This window comes from Rhinopithecus roxellana, chromosome 3, assembly GCF_007565055.1.
Source record: "Rhinopithecus roxellana isolate Shanxi Qingling chromosome 3, ASM756505v1, whole genome shotgun sequence".
NCBI classification, from domain to species: Eukaryota; Metazoa; Chordata; class Mammalia; order Primates; family Cercopithecidae; genus Rhinopithecus; species Rhinopithecus roxellana.
In genome coordinates, this window is record NC_044551.1 from 9,385,857 (window position 1) to 9,405,512 (window position 19,656).

At 37.7% G+C, this 19,656-nt stretch overlaps 1 protein-coding gene across 3 annotated transcripts in view; it reads left to right on the top strand.

Annotated features, from left to right (window-relative positions):
* The window catches only part of SLC38A9 (solute carrier family 38 member 9), an 85,264-nt gene that overhangs the window by 24,792 nt on the left and 40,816 nt on the right, over positions 1-19,656 (top strand). For all 3 annotated transcript variants that reach the window (XR_004056370.1, XM_010386470.1, XM_030927502.1), the window contains 4 exons: positions 14,011-14,143; positions 17,427-17,548; positions 17,682-17,745; positions 17,981-18,074. Coding sequence is in view for 2 of the 3 variants with exons in the window: in XM_010386470.1 (XP_010384772.1) it covers positions 14,011-14,143; positions 17,427-17,548; positions 17,682-17,745; positions 17,981-18,074 (413 nt within the window). In the remaining variant the exon portion in view is untranslated. The remainder of the gene's footprint in view (positions 1-14,010; positions 14,144-17,426; positions 17,549-17,681; positions 17,746-17,980; positions 18,075-19,656) is intronic.

Genomic DNA, 19,656 nt, shown 5'->3' on the forward strand with positions numbered 1-19,656 from the left:
GAAAACTATATATCTGACAACGGTCTAATAGCCAGCATCTATAAGGAACTTAAACAAATTTACAAGAAATAACAACCCCCTTAAAAAGTGGGCAAAGAAATGAATAGGCAGACACTTCTGAAAAGAAGACATATATGCAGCCAACAAGCATATAAAAAAAGTTCAACATCACTAATCATTAGAGAAATGCAAATCAAAACCACAATGAGATACCATCTCACACCACTCAGAATGGCTATTATTAAAAAGGTAAAAGGAACAGATGCTGGCGAGGTTCTGGAGAAAAAGGAAGGCTTATACATTGTTGGTGGGAGTGTAAATTAGTTGAGCCATTATGGAAGATAGTGTGGCGATTCCTCAAAGACCTGAAGACAGAAATACCATTCGACCCAGCAATCCCATTACTGGGTATATACCCAAAGGAATATAAATAGTTATATTATAAAGATACGTGTGCACATACATTCACTGCAACACTATTTACAATAGCAAAGACATGGAATCAACCAAAAGGCCCATCAATGATAGCCTGGATAAAGAAAATGTGATACATATATACCATTCAATGCTATGCAGCCATAAAAAAGAATGAGATCATGTCCTTTGCAGGGACATGGATGAAGCTAGAGGCTGTTACCCTTAGCAAACTGACAGAGGAAGAGAAAACCAAATACCACATGTACTCACTTACAAGTGGGAGCTAAATATTAAGAACACATGGACACATAGAGGGGAACAACACTCACTGGGGCTTATGGGAGGGTGGAGGGTGGGAGGAGGGAGAGGATCAGGAAAAATAGCTAATGGATACTAGGCTTAATGCCTGGGTGATGAAATAACCTGTACAACAAACCCCCATCACACATGTTTGCCTATGTACATAGGCACATCCTGCACGTGTACCCCTGAACTTAAAAGTTAAAAAAAAAAAAATGGTACAACCATTTTTGAAAACAGTTTGATAGCTCCTCAGAATGTTAAATACAGAGCTATCATATGACCTAGCAATTCTACTCCTGGGTATCTTTCCAGAGAATTAAAAACATATGTCTACACAAATACTTGTAAACAAATGTTCCTAACATTCATAATGGTCAAAGTGGAAACAACTCAAATGTCCATCAACTGATGAACAACAATATGTATCAACCTGAAGACATTATGCTGTGTGAAAGAAGCCACACAAGACTACATATTGTATGATTCCATTTATATAAACTTTCTAGATTCGGTAAAGTCATAGAAACAGAAAGCAGATTAATGGTTTCCAGGGGCTGGGGAAAGGGGAAAATGGAGTCTGGGACTTCTTTTGGGATGGTAAAAATGTTCTAAAATGGATTATGGTGATGGCTGTACAGTCATCAATCTGTGAAAGACAGATTAAGGAATTTGGGCTGACCAAGTTGTTGAGAATAACTAGAAAAGCTGACAAAATGTTTATAAAAATATGCTTGAAGACATACGACAACTAATAAGACAATGTAGAATACCGAGGTCTAAATCAGGAAGAAGACAAAGCCAGAAAGGAGAGCCCAGCATTTCCTCAAGAATATCTGCCAATTCCCGTTTATTAGCTGAGAGGCTTAAAATAGAGCCTTTGGCCAGGCGTGGTGGCTCACATCTGTAATCCCAGCACCTTGGGAGGCTGAGGCAAGTGAATCATCTGAGGTCAGGAGTTCGAGACCATTCTGGCCAACATGGTGAAACCCTGTCTCTACTAAAAATACAAAACTTAGCTGGACGTGGTGGCAGGCACCTGTAATCCCAGCTACTCGGGAGGCTGAGGCAGGAGAATTGCTTGAACCTGGGAGGTAGAGACTGCAGTGAGCTGAGATCTCACCACTGCATTCCAGCCTAGGCAACAGAGCGAGACTCCATCTCAGAAAAGCAAACAAACAAAACAACAACAACAACAACAAAAACCAGAGCCTTTGCCAGCCTACAGGGCTACAGGAAGAAAATTTGGATTCCAGGGCCCACTAAGACAGACTTCAAATAAACTTTAGGTTGGAAGCCCAAAGGGCTATAGCCTAGAAATGTGAGTGAATGTGAAATAGAATGACCTTCTTTCAGGAACCAAAGGCCAACTTCAACTCATCTCAATTCCCTAAACTGGGTTAAGGTGATCTAGGATTGCTCCTGTCTCAAATTGACTTCCCAAAGCCAATATAAACTCTTTCTAAAGAAAATATTTTAGGTTTCAAGTCATTCATACAGTTTTTTTATATACAATGTCAGGAACTTACTAAAAACTTGCCAAGCATAAGAGAAACCAGGACAAGATGACTGGAAATTAAGAGACTCAATACACAATAGAAAGAGACTCACAGGTGATCCAGATAATGGAGTTATCAGGAACAGACTTTTAAAAAACTGTCTTTAACATGTTCAAGGAAATTAAAATAAGACAGACAATTTGGCAGTGACTAGAAATAAATATGAAAAAATAAATTTGTGGAAAATGTTTTTTTTTTTTTTGAAGAATCAAATAGAAATTCTGTAATTACAATACCCAAATTAAGAAATCAGTGACAATAATAAGTGTTAACTAGAATGTGGAACAATGGGAATGCTCATATAGTACTAGAGTAAGTATCAGTTGAGTCATTTTGGAAATGAGTTTGTAATTATCTGCTACCATTGAGTATACACCGAGTTTATAATCAGTAAAAATGTATGCACATTGCACAAAGGTCCCTTTGTAAGGGACATGTAAGAGAATATAAATTAGAATTGATTTATAAGAGCTCCAAAGAAACCCAGATACCCCTCACAGGAATGGATAAGTAAATTGTTGTGTTTTTATATAATGGAGTGTTACACAGCTATGAACATGAACAGACTATAGCTACATTCAGAATATGGATGAATGTCACAAAGATAATGTTGGCAAAAGAAGCCAGACAGAGAAATATATATTGTATTATTCTACTTTATGAGAAGTTCGAAAGCAAATGAAACTAATTTCATACATGTGTGCACATATATGTGTCTAGGAAATGCACTAAAATGTTAACAGTGGTTATTTCTGATAGGTGATTTTATTTTCTTCAATAACTTCTTGATTATCTTAAATGTAGACAATGTGCTACATTTCTAATGAGAACAAAGTTATTCCGAAAATAAGACATTCCTATAACTTAGGACAAAAATGGTATATACAAAATGAAAAACTCATTTTCTTAAAACTTTGTTTAAATTACCTTGGTAGTCTCAGCTACTCAGGAGGCTAAGGCAACAGGATTCCTTGAGCTGAGGAGTTTGAGGCCACAGTGCACTATGATCATGCCTGTGAATAGCCACTGCACTCCAACCTGGGCAACATCATGAGAACTCATCTGTAAAACAAACCAAAAAACCTTTTGGTATATTTACTGTATTTACTCCTAGCCTTCTTTTCTATGATGTTTTTAGATGAGATCACATAGTATATATAATTTATTGTGCTGCATTTTCATTTTAAATTTATATTACATGCCATCATTACTTCTGCCAGTTATTCCCTAGTTGTCTGTCTGCCAGCCTCCTTCCCTCTCTTCTTCTCTTCTTCCCCACCTCCCTGTCATCTTTCTTCCCTCCCTCCTTCCCTCTTTTCCTCTTCTGCCTTCCTTCCTTCCTTCCTTCTTCTATTCTTTTGTCAGCAAACATTCATTATGTTCCTTCTGTTTGCCAGACACTTTACTCAAACACAGCCCCACCCTCCAGTGGGGGAGATGGATACCTAGCAAAAAAATAAGGGGTGATAAATACTTGATTTTATATGTATAAACACACACATGTTTGTTTGTTTTTGAGGCATGGCCTCCCTCTATTGCCCATGCTGGAGTGCAATGGCACGATCATAGCACTTTGTAACTTTGAACTCCTGGGCTCAAGCAGTCATCCTGCCTCAGCCTCCCTGGAGGCATGCCTGGCTGCTTTTACTATTTTTTGTAGAGAAAGGGCCTTCCTATGTTCCCCAAGCTGGTCTTGAACTCCTGGCCTCAATCAGTCCTCATGTTGGGATCACAAGCGTGAGCAACCACACCCAGTCTATATATGTATATATTTAGAACTCATTTTTCATTAGGAAAAACGTGAATTGAACACATCCTGTAGTAGCATTACCAAGAATCCTGTGGATCATACTCCTGTGAGTGACTGTGTTATAGGTTCTGGTTGTACCAGGAGTGGAATGAGGCCATATGTAATATTAATGACCAGGTGCCTTGGGAAGGTTTCTGTGCAGGTGCTGCTCTGTGCAAGAACATTTATTGTAGTTGTTTTGGCTGAAGTTGAGGTTTGTTTGTTTGGCTTTTGTTTTTAAATGTGAGAGGCAGATTTTGCAAGGGATTAAGCTGAATGAGACCTAGGGACATCTGGTTATAAATATTACTAAAGGAAAAACGTATTCAGGTGCTCCCTGGCATGGATCTGTTAAGGGCATGTAGGTTCCTCCCTCAGTCATCTCCTTTGCCCGTCAAGGAGAAGAGTAGAAGACTGTCTTCCAGATCTGTGTCCTTAAGGGGGCCTTAAGATGGTCTAGGACAAGAGTTGGCAAATTTTTTTCTATAAAGGACACATTAGTAAATGTGTAAATTTACTAATTAGTAAATTAGTAAATTTAGGCTTTGTAGGCATATGGACTCAACTTTGCCATTGTGGAGTGAAAGTAGCCATAGTCGAAACATAAGTGCATAGGCCTGCCTGTGTTCCAGTAAAAATTTTATTTACGAAAACAGGACATTTATGAAAACAGGACATGGGCTTGGATTTGTTTTATCAGGCCATAGTGTACCAACCCCTGATCTGCACAGAAGGACTCTAATGTCAGCAACCATAGGGACTCGTACTTCGTACTGCTGTGACACCCATAGGGATACCTCTTGCCTTATTTCTGGGGAAGTTAATAAAAAGGTCAGGCTCATTCACCTTAATTTCAGTCTACCCACACAACTCTAATAAAAATATTCTGATCAATATGGCTCTTTGGACAACAAAACAGCAAAACAGTCGCCAGCCTCTCCTAAACCCTGAAGCAAACCTGCAGTCCTTTGGCAAGGTCATCCAAAGATTTTAACTGCCATAAACCATAGGGCTGGAGATTGAAGCTAAGAATGATAGGGGAAAGTACTGGCTTTCAAACAGCAGTAAAAAGTTGTATGGTAAAAATTGTCCTTAAGACTCACTGAAATGCCAAAAGAAGAAATTTGTTTTACAAGCACTCTTCCATATTAGGAATTCTTTGTATATATCATCTTAAATTTAAATATACATAATTTAACAGTGTTTTAATGTTAAGATATTTACATTTTTAATTAAATGCTGTGATTAGCAACTTTCTACATAATTTTTATATGATATTTTGATTTCTTTCTAATAGAGTCTCAAAGTTATAACTATTATAATGAAGGGTATGAACACAATTAAGGTTCATAATACATATAGCAAATTGCTTTCTAGAAAGATTGTGCCAACTTATACTTCTACTAGCAATGTGTGAAAGTTCTTATTTCAGCATATACTTTCTAGCACTACTTTTTTCTTTTTTTCCTAAAATATCTCATATTTAGTTGTAAAACTTTCCTATAGATAAAAATTAGTTGATAGGAGCCAGTTGGCAGGGCAGGTTTCACTTTGAGCTCTTGCCTTTATCTGTTCTGTTATTCTGGGATTGATCTGCAGAATGCGACTAGCAATAGATTCTGATCAGGCTACTGCAATACTTGCCATCTGGATTGAAAATACAGCCATCATCTTTTGAATGACCAGTTTGTGTAAACCATTTGTTGATAGTGTCTTTCCAGTGGTAAAGCAGAATTTCTCTTTGTCTGTTTACCTTTCTTGAGAGCCATGATGAGGATTTCTAAGGCTTGATGCATAGAATCCTTTCCTTAAGTGCCTTAGTCCATTTGGTACTGCTGTAAGGAATACTTGAGACTGGGTAATTTATAAAGAACAGAAATTTATTTCTCACAATTCTGGAAGCTGAGAAGTCTGAGATCAAGGCACTGGCATTTGATCTGACACAGGCCTTGTTGCTGTGTCATCCATGGCAGAAGAGCTGAAGAATAAGCTAGCCAAATGCTATGCTAAGCCTCTTTTGTAAGGGCCTTAACGAGGGAGGAACCCTCCCAGCCTAATCACCTCCTAAAGGCCCCACCTCTTAACATCATCACATTGGCAATGCCTGAATTTTGGAGGGAACACATTCAAACCTATAGCATTAAGATATGGGAAAGGAACAAGAAAGAGTCTGTTTTTCTTTGATGATCTGTTTAAAGAGTAGATGTGTTTTGTTTGAATCACATCCATGTACAGTTTTAAAAATAAGATGTCTCTCTCTCTCTCTCTCTCTCTCTCTCTCTCTCTCTCTCTCTATATATATATATATATATATATATATACACAGTGAAACCTTTGCCTTCTTTCATTGTCTTTCTAGTTTTTAAGGATAGAAAATTTTAGTTAAAATGCTAACCTGGCATTTTTCTTATTCCCCACTTTTATTTCCCCCATGGGGAATTGGGTTATGAAACTGGAAATTTTACTAATTTTCTAGAAATTGTTCTGGTGGGTTTGTATAAGGAGAGTAATAACTGGCATGGCATTGCAGTTACTCTTTATTTATAATTAAGACATGCTCTTTATTTCAAAATGTTAAGTTAATAATACTCTTAACTTATTGCACTTAAGTAGATTGAGACAATTTGTGAGTTATTTTGACATCCTAATCAAGTGGATAAAAGGAGAAGCTGCTTGGAAAACTTTCTTACTTGGGAATTTTTTCCACATTCCTAATTTTCCTTTGTGGAATGTCACTCACCATTTCCCATTTGGAACTGCTCTTTCTAGATAGAAGATGGAATGGAGTGGTTGTGGTAGTGGTGGTGGTGTTATTGTTTACATCAACCTAGAGAAAAATGGAACCATCTTAACTTGGTTAAAATGTTTCTGTTGTTTATATAATTCTCTAAGCCTCATTCCAGTGTTGCTGCTATTAAAAAAAAAAAAAAAAAAAAAACTCAAAACTTGCATTTATTTTACTGATCATTTTGTAGACATAAAAATAAGAGATTCTTAGCATAGTAGAATTTTTTAAAATTATTGGAGTTTTTTAAAACCAAAATTTAAGAACATAAATTGCATTGGAAAGAATTTTGAAATTTATTCTCAGCAGAATCTATAATAAAATATATGGGCCTGAGAATTAATTTGCAGGTCAAGTTCTTTGTCTATATGTTTTTGATGAAGTTGTTTACTTTCAAATAAGTTAACAGTTTGGAATTCTAAAACATAGAACTCATAATCTTCAACCAAGTGTTTATTAACATTTGCTTTTTTCAAAAGCTTTTTCACCATGCCACTTGGTTAAAAAAAATAACAATCTTAAAAAAATGAGACTGCATGTGTGTGTGTGCATGCACATATTCATTTGCAAATTATGTACATATACTTCTATAGTTACATATTATATACTCTATAAAACATAATAGAAATGTTTAAGTATTAGAAAGATACAATCAGTCTTGATAAAATTAACTTTAAATTTGATTTATTGGCAGTATAGACAATTTTTTGTTTTCACTTTAACATTGTTTTTATTATTTAATACTTTGTCACACAGTAATTTAAACTGATTCAAAGTTTATTCCAGGCCAGGCACAGTGGCTCATGCCTGTAATCTCAACATTTTGGGAGGCCAAAGTAGGAGGATTGCTTGAGGCCAGGAGTTAAGACCAACCTGGGCAATATAGCAAGACCTCATCTCTACAAAAAATTAAAAAAAATAATCAGGCATGGTGGCACATGCCTGTAGTCCCAGCTACTTGCTACTTGGGAGGCTGAGGCAGGAGGATCACTTGAGCCCAGAAGTTCAAGGTAATAGCCAATGACCACACCGCCACTGCACTCCAACCTGGCTGACAGAGCAAGACCCTGTCTCCAAAAAAAAAAAAAAAACCAAAGTTCATTTCAGTCTCATCCAACAATTATGTGTGATGGTTTTTGTTGAAATTTGCATGATGAATTTTCATCCTCCATAATATTCAATTCTTACATTTAGTGATTGCAGTACTAGTTTGTATATTTAGTATTCCATGCTATTTTTAAGCTGAAAATACTAGTATTTTCATTGGTTTAATACTGTTAATTTAGAAACAACCAGTAATTGGCTAGGCACAGTGGCTCACGCCTGTAATCCCAGCACTTTGGGAAGCCAAGGCGGGTGGCACACCTGAGGTCAGGAGCTTGAGACCAGCTTGGCCAACATAGTGAAACCTTGTCTCTACTAAAAATACAAAATTAGGTGGGTATGGTGGCACATGCCTGTAGTCCCAGCTACTCGGGAGGCTGAGACAGGAGAATTGCTTAAACCCGGGAGGTGGAGGCTGCAGTGAGCCAAGATTGTGCCACTGCTCTCCATCCTGGGCAAGACAGAGCAAGATTCTGTCTAAAAAAAAAAAAAAAAAAAACAGTAACCTTGTTCACCTTTTGTGGTTTTCTGTCTAGTCTGAGTTTTTCTCTCTAGCCTGTCCCCTAAGCTCTTCTTTTCTACTTTTCTGCCTTCCCCTTCATTTCTGACACCCTTCTATCTCTACTTGACCACTCAGTTGTTCCAGCCACTACCCTCCCTCCCAACACAATACACACACACACACACACACACACACACACACACACACACACACACTAAATAAAAAAAAAAGTATTGATTTAGAGGGACCCCTCAGAAGGTGGCAAGTCTCTCTATTGGGGGAAGGAGAAGAGTTGACAGATGGAACAATTCTTGGCCAGGCATGTTGACTCACACCTGTAATTCCAGCATTTCGGGAGGCAGAGGCAGTAGGATCAGTTGAGACCAGCCTGGGCAACATAGGAAGAGCCCAATCTCTACCAAAAAAAAAAATATATATATATATATATATACACGGTGGTGCACACCTGTAGTCCCAGCTTCTTGGGAGGCTGAGGCAAGAGGATCACTTGAGCCTCCTGTTGCTGCTGCGAGCTATCAGCGCACCCCTGTACTCCAGCCTGAGTGACACAATGAGACCCTATCTCAAAACAAACAAACAAGCAAAGACCTACAATTCAGTAGCTTCTGGACAGAGTGGAGGAGCTGTCTAGCTGGTCTGAAACATCCGTTGGAAGAGTACTAAACACTTTAGGAAGGTCCTAAAGTCTTTCTGGAATGATTACTTGAGAGGTGTCATTTTGAAAGGCACACTGGGTGGAAGTTTACAAAGGGTAAAGAAGCATTGCATACAGTCATATTGAATACTTTATGTTAGAATCCTAACTGTTTAATGTTTATGTTTTTATTTTTTAATGTTTATGTTTTTATATATTAATGTTTTATTTGATACTTTATAATGTTTGTAAATTTCCACATTTGAAATATGTTGAGTGTTTAATTTCACTGATTTCTAAACATTGTTATATACTTCTGCAGCACTTTTCAATTAAAATATTAGTATTAATACTTGCATGTATTAATACATGGAGTAAATACCAAGATGCTGGTAGTGCAATTTGCTTTAGAATTATAATTATTACTTTGATTTTTCTGTCATGTTTAATGACAGGTTCAAAGACCATTTAAATTCTTCATTTGGAAGTATTTAAATCTTAGAAAATTTTGAATCCATGTGTATGAAATTGCAGATAAGAGTTTTTATTGGTGACAGACATGTTCAGCAATAAAACCATCTAACAATGGGAACATTTCTAAACATTTATTATTATACAAAGAATGTTCTTTGTATAACATGTTTTTTTTAAAAGCAACTACTTTCTCAGATAATTAAAATACTATCTTTATCTCGAAGGGAGATAAATTAAGTATGGGGGAGGGGGTTGTTTTTAATATCTGCTGTGTACCTATGTAGCACACTATTGACAACTATGTGTCATCATAGAAAAAGTCATCAAATTAGGAGTAATTGTTTCTTGTAGAAGAAAAATAGGTAGCTTGTTTAAGTTTGCCACAACATAACCGATAAATTTCTGTATGATACAAAAGATTTTTGAGTCTCTCTCAACCTCTCTACTAAATTTTGAAAGGATGTGTCCACTTAAAATCTATTTTTAAAAATTTATTTTTGATATATCACATGTACAAAGAAGTGCCTTGTATATGTACAATTTAAGAAGTATTTATAGGCCAGGTACAGTGACTTATGCCTGTAATCCCAACAGTTTGGGAGGCCAAGACAGGAGGATTGCTTGTGCCAGAAGTTTGAGACCAGCCTGGGCAATATGGCAAGACCTTGCCTCTACTTTTAAAATATTTTAAATTAGCCAGGTATGGTGGTATGTCCCGGCTACTTGGGAGGCTGAGGCTGAGGCAGGAAACTTGCTTAAGCCCAGATGGTTGAGGCTGCAGTAAACCATGGCCTAGACCTCTGGCCTAGGCGATAGAGTAAAACGCTGTCTCAAAAAAAAGAAAGAAAGAAAGAAAGAATAATAAAGCCAACATCCATCCAAGCAACATAAGGTCAAAACACAGTTCTCCATGTGTCCTTCACCAAACACATCCCCAGTCCTCCCTAGGGATGGCCACTATCTTGACTTTGTATAATAATTTCCCTATGGTTTATAATAGTTTTGTTGTCTGTATATCCCTAAATACTGAATTCAGTTGCACCTGGTTTTGTACCTCATTTGGGGTACAGACCTTCTTAAGAGTGATGGCATTGTTGTTAAATTTCAGAGAAGCATAACTGGTCAGTAGGAGGGTGGAGACAGATGTATAAACCAAAAATTTTTAAGGAATTTAAGGAGTGGAATCTAGAAAAGGTATTAGGTACAAATAAGGTTTCTCTGTTTATATGTGTATTAAATGAAAATATGAGGTTTGACTCACATTTTAAAATATTTTGTAAATTTTGCTTAATATTGAAAGCATTTTTTCTGTGGTATGACCATAAATATGTATAAGGTAAGATAAATATGACTTCTTTATTTTCAGTGTGGCACAGCTGAACTACATTTCAAATGAGAAGTAACATTGATAGGGAGCAGTCATGTGAAACTATGATCAAAAAAAGAAAGCCCCAGTTTCAAAAGTCTTATTCTGAATATTCTCTGTATAGTATTGTTTAATTTTAAAAGTGTTTTCAGATCCAACTAAAGTTCAATTTAAAAATATAGTTTATATTTTTTCTTCTCAAATGAAGCTTTAAGCATATGTTTCTAATAATTCAGTTAAATATGCTGAGTTGTATATTTTTTGAAGAGACTGTTTTGAAAAGATTCCAGAATATTTGTTTGAACAGGCACTCAGCATCTCGATGAAAACTGTTGGAAAAGAAAAACTTTCAGAGTCATTCTGCCCTCAGAGTAGTCAAGCCAACTAAACTGGTGCAGTTAACACTTCTGTGAGAAACCAGGAGCCAAGATATTTAGCACTTCCTGACTACTTTTCAGCAAGCAGGCCTCAAACCAACTTAGTGGTTGGAACTAATACTATTGAGTTTTTAAAGTAAAAGGCTAGCAGTAGAACACCTACATCTCTTTCTATCAGTATGATACTTATCAGTCTCTTTTGGTAATCCATGACTAGCTTCAGTCTTTGCATTATGTTGGTATTAAAGCTATCATTCTTTCTTGAATTTTGTAGGGCATCATTCTTGCAAAGCAAAAAGAATGCACTATAGAGTGTGACCCCAGGTATAATTAAGCCATCTGCCAGATATAAATATTTTTATGTTGCTTTTTAGTACCACTGAGTGTGGTAGTAGAGATACAAATTATATTGGACATCATAATGCTTTGGGATAATTGGTAGTTACAGCAGACTACCAAATTTACAAGTAGGGATTGCTTTTTCAGCTTCTGACCCATTCATTTTTATTATATCCCTTTGAAATATATTGACACCACTTAATTCACTTAACAATAATATGCTTAGTGTCTTAGTTCATTTTATACTGCTGTAACAGAATACCTGAGACTGGGTAATTTTAAAAGAACAGAGATTTATTTCTTATAGTTCTGGAGACTGGGAAGTCCAAGGTCAAAGGGCCCACATGTAGGGAGGGACTTCGTGCTTATCACCACATTGTGGAAAGGCCAAAGAGTACGTGAGAGAGGGTAGGGGGAAGGAAGGGAACTGAACTCATTCTTTTACCAGGAACCCACTCCTATGATACTAACCTGCTCCCAAGATAATGTCATTAATCTGTTTGTGAACTCAGAGCCCGCATGACCTAATCACCGCTTAAAGGTTCCACTGTTGGAACTGTTGCATTAGGGATTTTCTTCCAACACACAAACTTTGGGGGACATATTCAAACCACAGCACTAGTATATATGATATGTCATATTGATCCCTATATTCACATATTTGCTCCATAAGTGCTCTACTTACATATTCATTGAATTGACCTATGTAGTACCCAGCATATTTAGGTGTTGTGGTAGAGAACAAATAATAAAAGATTCAAAGATTCTGTATGCTAACTAGAGAGATAAAACTAAGTTTAACACCTCTGCTACCATTTCTCAAATATCACAGAATTAATAAGAAAAATAGCAGAAAGTAAATGTTCAGTCACTTGGTTTTTCAAATAGTTCCCACAAGATTAGATTAATGGCTGGGTGTGGTGGCTCATGCCTGTAATCCCAACACTTTGGGAGGCGAAGGCAGGCAGATCACCTGAGGTCAGGAGTTGGAGACCAGCCTGGCCAACATGGTGAAATCCCGTCTCTACCAAAAATACAAAAATTAGTCAGGCATAGTGGTGCACACCTGAGTACATGTATTTGTACAACATTATCAAAACAAACAAAGACCTACAATTCAGTAGCTTCTGGACAGAACGGAGGAGCTGCCTAACTGGTCTGAAACCTGAGTACTACCAGAGTAAGTCCCAGCTACTCTGGAGGCTGAGGCCAGAAAATTGCTTGAACCCAGGAGGTGGAGGTTGCAGTGAGCTGAGGTCGCGCCACTGCACTCCAGCCTGGGCGACAGAGTGAGACTCTGTCTCAGAAAAAAAAAAAAAAAAAAAGATTAGGTTAACAGTATCTCCAGAAATGATTACCATATATTACTACATTTTAAGTTTCTTTCAGAACTGTAAGTATAAAGGAGTTATGTGGAACCAATGATAAATCTGGATTTTTTTTCTTCTTTATTTGGATCTGTGCCTGAAATGGCAAATTATGTACAATTTGGGGTACAGTGTCACTTGTGACTTCAAGAAGTCTAAGAATCTTTTATGAAAAGATACAGTCTTTTCATAAAACTCTGCCTGGTCTTTTCATTTTGGATAGTATATTACTGGAAACTTCAGAAGAAAATGAGGGAGTTTCAGAAAGAAACCGAAGAGGTTGGTGACTGAAAAGGATGATTGAACACCAAAATCTGCAGTTGATTAGGATGCAGTCGTGGAAAGGAAGCATATATATAAATAAGAGGGTATGTTACTAAAATCCACAAGAAGTAGAATGAGGCAAAATATTTCCATTGTCCTGATGTTCTATTTTATACTGATTTGGATAAGTCTCATAAGGGGATCTGATAGTTGAGGTCACTAATCCTTAATACATGAACCAAGGAATAAGAATTCTGTTTATCATAGGAAATAGCTTTGGCCCATAAGGAAGGAGTAGAGACTCTTCAGGAGAGGAACATTTTAGTCCATAATTTCTCTGATTTAGTGCCAAAAGCTTTTTTGAGAGACTATTCAAAGCTGTCTTAAGTTTCATTGTTGGAAACTGATAGCTGCTATATTTCTTTTTAATAACTGTTTTAAGTTCTTTCTGTTTTGCCTTCTCTGATGCTAAATTTCTGAAGATTAAAAAAGTGTGCTTAAAGTAAAAGTGTTATGAAGACAAAAGCTTTATTCTGTGGATAGGATAATACTTCTTTTGTGACATTTTCTTTTTGCACCAAAAGTGAGAAGTCAATGCCTTGCCTTTGTGCATCCCATTACTAATGTAGGACAAGAAGTTATTTTCTTCAAAGGCTGACTTCCAGAATTTTTGGCTGAATACTTTTTGTCAAGTGTATATTCCCTTCTGTAGGCCTTTCTATATAGAGCCCACAAACATCGTGAATGTGAATCATGTCATTCAGAGGGTTAGTGACCATGCCTCCGCCATGAACAAGAGAATTCATTACTACAGCCGGCTCACCACTCCTGCAGACAAGGCACTGGTAAGAGACAAAACATTACTAATAGTCTAAAATTCAGTTGAAATGAACAGTGAACAATATAAGCCAGGGCACCTCCCAGTGATTGAACTTTTTTCTGACTGTATTTCAAGGACAGCATCATTCAAAGTCAAAGACAGTAATTAATACACTTCCTACATCCTTCCAGTTCATTCTTATCTAAATTTGAAACAATCTTTCTGTGTTGACAACAACCTGGAGATTTTTTTGGAAAATTCCCCTGATCCCCATTCCCCAAATCTCTGAGGAGGATAAATTACTTTTGAAATGGCAGGTTAGGCCATTGACTAATAGCAAATAATAACAAGTTCTGCTTAGTGTGGTCAATTTTTAACTTTGAAGCTACAAGGGAAATAGTTTTTTGGAAATTTTCTACAAGAATGGGAAACTGGCTGAGCACAGTAACTCGTGCCTGTAATCTCAGCATTTTGGGAGGCCAAGGCAAGAGGATCACTTGAGCCCAGGAGTTCAAGACCAGCCAGGAGAAGATGGTGAAACCCTGTCTCTACAAAAAAAATTTTTTTCAATTAGCCAAGTGTGATGGCTCGCACCTGTATTTCCAGCTACTTGGAAGGCTAAGACAGGAGGATCCCTTGAGCCCAGGATGGATTGCTTGAGGATGCAGTGAGCTGTGATTGTGCCACTGCATTCTCCTGAGCAAGAGAGTGTGACCCATCTCTTTTTTCTTTTTTCTTTTTTTAGATGGTGTGTCGCTCTGTCACCCAGGCTGGAGTGCAGTGGTGCGATCTCGGCTCACCACACCCCCTGCCTCCTGGGTTCAAGCCATTCTCCTGCCTCAGGCTCCCGAGTAGCTGGGATTACAGGTGTGTGCCACCACACCTGGCTAATTTTTGTATTTTGAGTAGAGACGGGTTTCACCATGTTGGCCAGGCTGGTCTTGAACTCCTGACCTCGTGACCCACCCACCTCGGCCTCCCAAAGTGCTGGGATTACAGGCATGAGCCACTGTGCCCAAACATGTGACTCCATCTCTTTTTTTTTTTTTTTTTTTTTTTTTTGAGGCGGAGTCTCGCTCTGTCGCCCAGACTGGAGTGCAGTGGCGCAATCTCGGCTCACTGCAAGCTCCGCCTCCCGGGTTCACGCCATTCTCCTGCCTCAGCCTCCCGAGTAGCTGGGACTACAGGCGCCCGCCACCTCGCCCGGCTAGTTTTTTCTATTTTTAGTAGAGACGGGGTTTCACCATGTTAGCCAGGATGGTCTCGATCTCCTGACCTCGTGATCCGCCCGTCTCGGCCTCCCAAAGTGCTGGGATTACAGGCTTGAGCCACCGCGCCCGGCCGTGACTCCATCTCTTAAAAAAAAAAAAGGGGAAACTGAAATATGTACATACATAAATATAGTAGTTTCTTATTTAGCATTATTCTTTTATTGATCAAAACCAGGAGTCAAAGAGCCAGATACTAAATGTCTTAGACTTTGAGGTCACATACTGTCACATGATATTCTTCATTTTATGATCATCAAAATTATAAATTAAAAATTTATTAAATTGGCTGGGCGCGGTGGCTCAAGCCTGTAATCCTAGCACTTTGGGAGGCCAAGACGGGCGGATCACGAGGTCAGGAGATCGAGACCATCCTGGCTAACACGGTGAAACCCCGTCTCTACTAAAAATACAAAAAAAAAACTAGCCGGGCGAGGTGGCAGGCGCCTGTAGTCCCAGCTACTCGGGAGGCTGAGGCAGGAGAATGGCGTAAACCCAGGAGGCGGAGCTTGCAGTGAGCTGAGATCCTGCCACTGCACTCCAGCTCGGGCGACAGAGCAAGACTCCGTCTCAAAAAAAAAAAAAAAAAAATTATAAAATCATAAAAACCATTCTCAGGAAAGAGGCTATATAATAATCAGGTTGAAGCCGGATTTGGCCTATGGGCCAGAGTTTGTTGACCCTTGATCTTCTAAAAATCTGTTATTACTATTTTAGGATAAAAAATATGTAAATAATTTGGTAGCTTATAAAAACTACCACATATGAGATATTCAGAAACTTGCAAGTTTAACTGAAAATGAGAACATTCTGGGAGAAAATAGGATTTTAAAATTAGTATTATTAATAAAAAGAAGAGAACCAACATTCATTAACATTTAATAAGGACCAGTGATTGGGCATCACTGGTATATAGCTATCTCTTAAGCCTAAACAATAGCTATGTGAAATAAATATTAAGATTTCCTCTTGCATGGCCAAAATAGGGATTTCCAAAAAGTTCTGGGTAGGGTAATTTTTTTCCCAATTTTTTTTGGCTTTTTCCCCTTAGGCCTTGACATCAGTAGTTGTGGTAAAGTCTTAGTTGCATAATGGAATTACTTAAGCCCTTGGAGAAGTAGAGGTAATCCAGTATCTCTGGGTCTAGTGGAGACCTTCTAGAGGCTCTGCTCTTGGAAACAAACCCTGGAGATCTCAGCTGAGCACGTTTATACTTGAATGTATATTGTTTGCCTGGAAATAGAGTCAGCATGTGCACCAAAGTTGAATGCCGTTTGTTAACTGACACTGAGGTGAGTCTAGCAAGTCAGAGTATGTAAACAGTGATGTAAAATTAACAATGATATAGCCATTCTTAATGAATGTGTGTATACATCCACACTCGTTTTCTGAAAATCCCAAATTATTTTGGATTTTTAAACTCTTGCTTTTTTAGTTAGATTTTCTATATTTGAAAAAGAATTTTTTAATTCACTAATCAGGGATTCATAGTACTTGCATCCACACTCAGTTTTCTGAAAATCCCAAAATTATTTTGGATTTTTAAACTCTTGCTTTTTTAGTTAGATTTTCTATATTTGAAAAAGAATTTTTTAATTCACTAATCAGGGATGCATAGTACTTGTTTATGATAGTTAAAATGTGTCTAGAGGGCCAGGCATGGTGGCTCATGCCTATAATCCCAGCACTTTGGGAGGCTGAGGCGGGTGGGTCACGAGGTCAGGAGATCAAGACCATCCTGGCTAACACTGTGAAACCCCATCTCTACAAAAAAATACAAAAAATTAGCCGGGCGTGGTGGCAGGTGCCTGTAGTCCCAGCTACTCAGGAGGCCAAGGCAGGAGAATGGTGTGAACCTGGGAGGCGGCACTTGCAGTGAGCCAAGATCACATCACTGCACTCCAGCCTGGGTGACAGAGCAAGACTCCATTCAAAAAAACAAAAAAAAAAGGTATCTAGAGTGAGGTGATCTGATGTGTAGAAAATATCCCATTTTGCATTTCCTGGTTCTGACATTTCTCTATGTTTCCTTTTTACCAGATTGCCCCAGACCATGTAGTTCCAGGTCCAGAAGAGTGCTATGTGTATAGCCCTTTGGGCTCTGCTTATAAACTTCAAAGTTACACTGAAGGATACGGTAAAAACACCAGTTTAGTAACCATGTGAGTGAAATGGCTTTTTGGAGCATGACTTAAACTGTATATGAGTGAAAATTACTGGTTATTTTTTGTCTCAATTAAAATGTTTGAAGAGTCAAACTCCATTTTTTTTACTGCTATTACTCTGTGTTTTCAGTTTTATGATTTGGAATACCATGATGGGAACATCTATACTAAGCATTCCTTGGGGCATAAAACAGGTAATACTAATTTTTCAGCACACTTTTTGCCTAAATGATTTTCTCTTTATATTGCAAGTTTTATAACAGAGGTTTTAATGAATCTACATAAAATTCATGAAAGAAAATAGATGGTTATATTTAGTTTTTCATGAGTTGTCAAGTTTTTACCATGATTGTTTAGGGTAAAATAATTGCATATGAATTTATGCTTACATGATGATATATGCTGTTTTATACTTTTATTTTTAAACAGGCTGGATTTACTACTGGAATGTGTGTCATCATACTGATGGGCCTTTTAACACTTTATTGCTGCTACCGAGTAGTGAAATCACGGACTATGATGTGTAAGAATTTGTCACAGTGACAATAGATTATGGTTATTAATAAGCATTTCACTTTGAGGCAGGTCACTAGTGTGTATATGCCACATGTGTGTCAACTGTCTACTTTGTACCTAAAGATTTACTTCTGTAATTCATCGCTTTCAGCTAAATTGAATTTGTTAATAATATATTAGTGGCTGCCTTTGAAATTCAGAGAAGCTGGGAGTTACTTGCAGAGAGCATTCACTGTGGTGCTAGATTCTTCATAAGAATCATTTAAAAACTCATATTTATAAAGTAATGTCTTTTCCAGAACTAAATTGAGAATTCTGTGCTTCCTGTCAGTTAATGGTGACTTGTTTTTACCTATTCATACCAAAAGATCTAATGTTAGAATCTCCTAAATATGAAAATGTAAGCAACTCTCTAGTAATGAATATTTGAAGTTGTGTGAACACCTTACCTCTACTCTTATCTACATATTCTGGATCAGGGAAATATATTTTTTAGGTTGTTTTAAAGTAGTCTATGACCTAAACAAACACGCATTATTTCATTAAATCTTAGCAAGTATGAATCAACAGATCAGACTTTGCCTCCAGTTTTTTTCTGTGCCTACTAAGCAGCTTTCTTCTTTATGTTAACCAGATCTAGTGTTAGTCACTGGGCGAGTATTTGTTTAAAAGTCTTGAGAAGCCAGACCTGGTAGTGTGTGCCTGTAGTCCCAGCAACTCAGCAGGCATAGGTGGGAAGATCACTTTAGTCCACGAGTTTGAGACCAGCCTTGAAAAAAAAAAAAAGAATAAAAAAGTCTTGAGAGAAGATTCATTCTGGTTTCTAAATGGTAAAAGGAGATAATTTTAGCCTCTGGTTTCTAAGGCAAATTGTGACTAAACTTGGAAGACTTCTTTAAACATATACAGTAAGTTCATATCTTATCTAATTCAGCATCTAATTTAAAATTGGAACAGAGCCCCCACAGAGTTCTCTCTATAACTTTTTTCTTTTCTTTTCTTTCTTTTCTTTTTTTTTCTTTTTGAGACAGGGTCTCACTCTGTCACCCAGGCTAGAATGCAGCAGCGCTGTCACAGCTCACTGCTGCCCGGACCTCCAGGGCACAGGTGATTCTCCCACCTCAGCCTCCCGGGTAGCTGGGACTACAGGTGCATGCCATCATGCCCGGTTAATTTTTTGTGTTTTTCATAGAGACAGGGTTTCACCATCTTGCTCAGGTTGGTCTCGAACTACTGGGTTCAAGTGATCTGCTCACCTCAGCCTCCCAAAATGCTGGGATTATTGGCTGTATAACTGTTAACTCCCATGTTATTAAATTATTCCACACCATTTAAAAAGAAGAGAGGCTGAGGCCCAAGAATTGCTTGAACCAAGGAAGTGGAGGTTGCAGTGAGCCAAGATTGTGCCACTGTACTTTAGCCTGGGTGATGGAGTGAGACTCTGTCTCAAAATAAAATAAAATAAAATAAAAATCTTCCACCAATTCAGTTTACAAAGTCCACACACCCATAACACAAAGCCTGACATGACCAAAAATAAAGAAAATAATATGTAGATGTAAAATTTATTTGTAAAACATTATCATATA